The sequence below is a fragment of the Solanum pennellii genome, chromosome 6 (genome assembly GCF_001406875.1).
Source record: "Solanum pennellii chromosome 6, SPENNV200".
NCBI lineage: Eukaryota > Viridiplantae > Streptophyta > Magnoliopsida > Solanales > Solanaceae > Solanum > Solanum pennellii.
In genome coordinates, this window is record NC_028642.1 from 36,570,956 (window position 1) to 36,574,240 (window position 3,285).

A 3,285-nucleotide genomic window follows, 5' to 3' on the forward strand; every position below is an offset into this window, starting at 1 on the left:
TATATATATATATATATATATATATATATATATATATATATATATACACACACACACACTGTCCCTTTGAATTGTGGATAATGTTGTACTTTTTTTGCAGAAAATTTTGGACTCATGATGTTCCAACTATCGTAAACAAGGCTGCACCCGACTATTGTACTGTATACGTGATTTCAAAAGGCAAACAACAATCCGTCAGACCAGCAGCTAAACCTCTTGCTAGCTCTTCAGCAAGGCTACCATCTTCCCAACCATGGTCAGCAGCTAGGCTAAGTAATTACTCTGAACCAGAAGATGTATCCAGATCTGCATATAAAAACAGTTTTGGACCTGACATGATGCCTAAAAGTGGAACATCTAATGCATCAATCGACAGTCCTGATTTTTACTCTAGAGACCCAAAGAATTCATATACTGGCCGGAGTTCTCCCTCTGATGATACTGGTCCATTTGCACCTTTTAGCCGTGGATCAGTGGATGTCACAACCGAAAATCTCGACTTCACTCAAATTTCCGTAAACGACAATTCTAGCTCCTCATCTATGGTGAGTGAATATGATGATTAAAGTGCAAAATTTGATGGTTGATACACATTGTTTACTATTCATTTCAGTAATATATTTGTTCTTCATCACTTGTTGTATGCAGTGGGAGTCTGAGATGAGCAGATTGAAGCTAGAGCTAAAGCAAACTATGGATATGTACAACTCAGCTTGCAAAGATGCTGTCTCCGCCAACCAAACGGTACTAACTGTATGGTACCGCAAGGATAAAAATCATTTATACATTTTAGGCAAAATACATGCCTTGTACAAAATAAATTTCCATATGTGGCACATGCATTTTCTATACTAAACCTTACAAATACTGGAGATGCACTTTGAATCCTAAATTTTTGTAATGAGATATTAAGGCTAATGATGCCGAAAATAGTTTTTCTTTGAAGCTTACCATTCCCTCCATTTCATTTGTGTGTCTTACTTTGACTTGATATGAAGCCCGAGAAAGTAAAAAAAAAATTAAAATCTTGTGATTTGAGCAAAAGATGTCTATAATGTACTAAAATATGCTTAATGAATCTTGTGATCTTAAACATGGGACATGAAATGGTAGAATTCAAGAGTTACCAACTATAGAAAGTAACATTCCCTCTTAAAGAAACTAAAAAAGAAACAAAGACCAAGAATGGTGAAGGCATATACAATTAAGTCAATGTATGTATTGAGAAGTATTATGTGCATTTGCCATCATGTGAAAGTGTCTGAACTAGTTGCAACTGTTTCTGTGATCCCAGACAAGGCCATCGAAAATACAAATTGGAAAGTAATGATATCGAGCTCACTAGAAGTCTTTATTGATTATCTATCTCTCTCTTCTTATTTATCCTTGGATAAATTTGCATGTTTTAGACTGAATCTCATTTTGTCCTATAGGAGTTACGTAATGTCATGTCTTCTAAGTTTTCAGGCTAAAGAGCTTAATCAATGGAAAGTGGAAGAAGGTAGTAGGTTCAAACAGTCTCGTATTTCTGAAGAGGCAGCTCTCGCTATGGCTGAGATGGAAAAAGCTAAAGGCAGAGCTGCTGTTGAAGCTGCCCAAAAATCACAAAGATTGGCTGAAATAGAAGCAAAAAGAAGAAAGTATGCGGAGTTGAAAGCCAGGCGAGAGACAGAAGAAAAGAATCTAGCAATAAATGATCTATCTCGAAATGAAATCTGCTATAGGAAATATACGATAGAAGAGATTGAGAAAACCACCAAAAGTTTCTCCAATTCCGAGAAGATCGGTGAAGGTGGATATGGCCCTGTTTACAAAGGGAGACTTGATCACACACCTGTTGCCATTAAAGTTTTGAGATCTGATGCTGCACAAGGGATGCAACAGTTCAAGCAAGAGGTATGTTGACATTGATGTATAGATGCATATTATATAAAACATGTCATTAACTCAAACACTTGCTCTTAGGATTCCCTTCTCATTTGCAGGTTCAGGTCCTTGGTCTTATGAGGCATCCAAATATGGTACTACTCTTAGGAGCATGTCCCGAGTACGGATGTTTAGTGTATGAATTCATGAATAATGGTAGCCTGGAAGATCGCCTGTTCCGTAAAGGTAACACCCCTCCAATCCCATGGGAAATACGGTTCAAAATTGCTGCTGAAATCGCTACAGGGCTTTTATTCCTTCACCAAGCAAAGCCAGAACCTCTTGTCCATCGTGACCTTAAACCAGGAAACATTCTTTTAGACAGCAATTATGCCTGCAAAATTAGTGATGTTGGGTTGGCTAGGTTAGTCCCACCATCTGTAGCTGATTGCGTTACACAATATCACATGACTTCAGCTGCAGGAACATTTTGTTACATTGATCCCGAATATCAACAGACAGGAAAGTTAGGGACTAAATCGGATATATATTCACTTGGTGTAATGTTGCTCCAAATTATAACTGCAAGGCCCCCGATGGGTTTAACTCATCATGTGGAGAGGGCCATTGAGAACGGAACATTTGCAGATATACTAGATCCAACAGTGCCAAACTGGCCATTGGAAGAGGCTCTTAACTATGCAAAATTGTCACTCAAGTGTGCTGAGTTGCGGAAGAAAGATCGACCTGATCTTGGTTCAGTGATATTGCCCGAGCTTAGTAGGCTAAAAGAAATTGGAATGAGCAGTCTTAACACTGCTTGATTTATTTGAAATATTTAAAGAATCAAACATCAATCGTCAACCAGGTTGGTGGATTGGTGCCTCATCATAAGCAACAGTGGATCAACTACAATTAAACATTTCTTCTCCTTTTCTTGTAAATCTTACTGCTGTGTAATGAAAACAATTTACAATATTACCTTTGAATGGTTGATTAACTTGTTGAATGTTTAGACCCATCTAAATGATATCATATTGAATGAAGCAGAGTGGGGATAAAATTGAGGTGGCAAATTTTTTGACCTTCTCTTGGAGTAACGGAAATAGATAAATGTATTAAAAATATCTAAAGATTTAATATTTGAAAGAATAAATATCATAAATGTTAAGAAGAGTCTTGAAAGTTTTAGTGTAGTGTCTATGATATTTATACTTAGGATAAGTCAAGATACTCTAGTAGAATGATTCAAAGTACACCCTAAACATGGCATATCAAATAAGACCCCGAGAGATACTAAACAAGGCACTTGACATAAGCATGATGTAATGAATGCAATTTAAAACATATAATTGATATAAGTCTCTAATGATGACATAAAAGATACCAACAAAGTACTGCTAAGTCTTACATAAGCCT

At 36.7% G+C, this 3,285-nt stretch overlaps 1 protein-coding gene across 2 annotated transcripts in view; it reads left to right on the forward strand.

Annotated features, from left to right (window-relative positions):
- The window catches only part of LOC107021920 (U-box domain-containing protein 35-like), a 4,208-nt gene extending 1,327 nt beyond the window's left edge, over positions 1-2,881 (forward strand). The window contains exons 4-7 of one of the 2 annotated variants that reach the window (XM_027917555.1): positions 101-545; positions 649-753; positions 1,468-1,896; positions 1,986-2,881. In XM_027917555.1, the coding sequence (XP_027773356.1) occupies positions 101-545; positions 649-753; positions 1,468-1,896; positions 1,986-2,690 (1,684 nt within the window). In that variant the 3' untranslated portion in view covers positions 2,691-2,881. The remainder of the gene's footprint in view (positions 1-100; positions 546-648; positions 754-1,467; positions 1,897-1,985) is intronic. The other variant, XM_015222635.2, reaches the window with a different exon arrangement.
- The last annotated feature ends 404 nt before the right edge of the window (positions 2,882-3,285 follow it).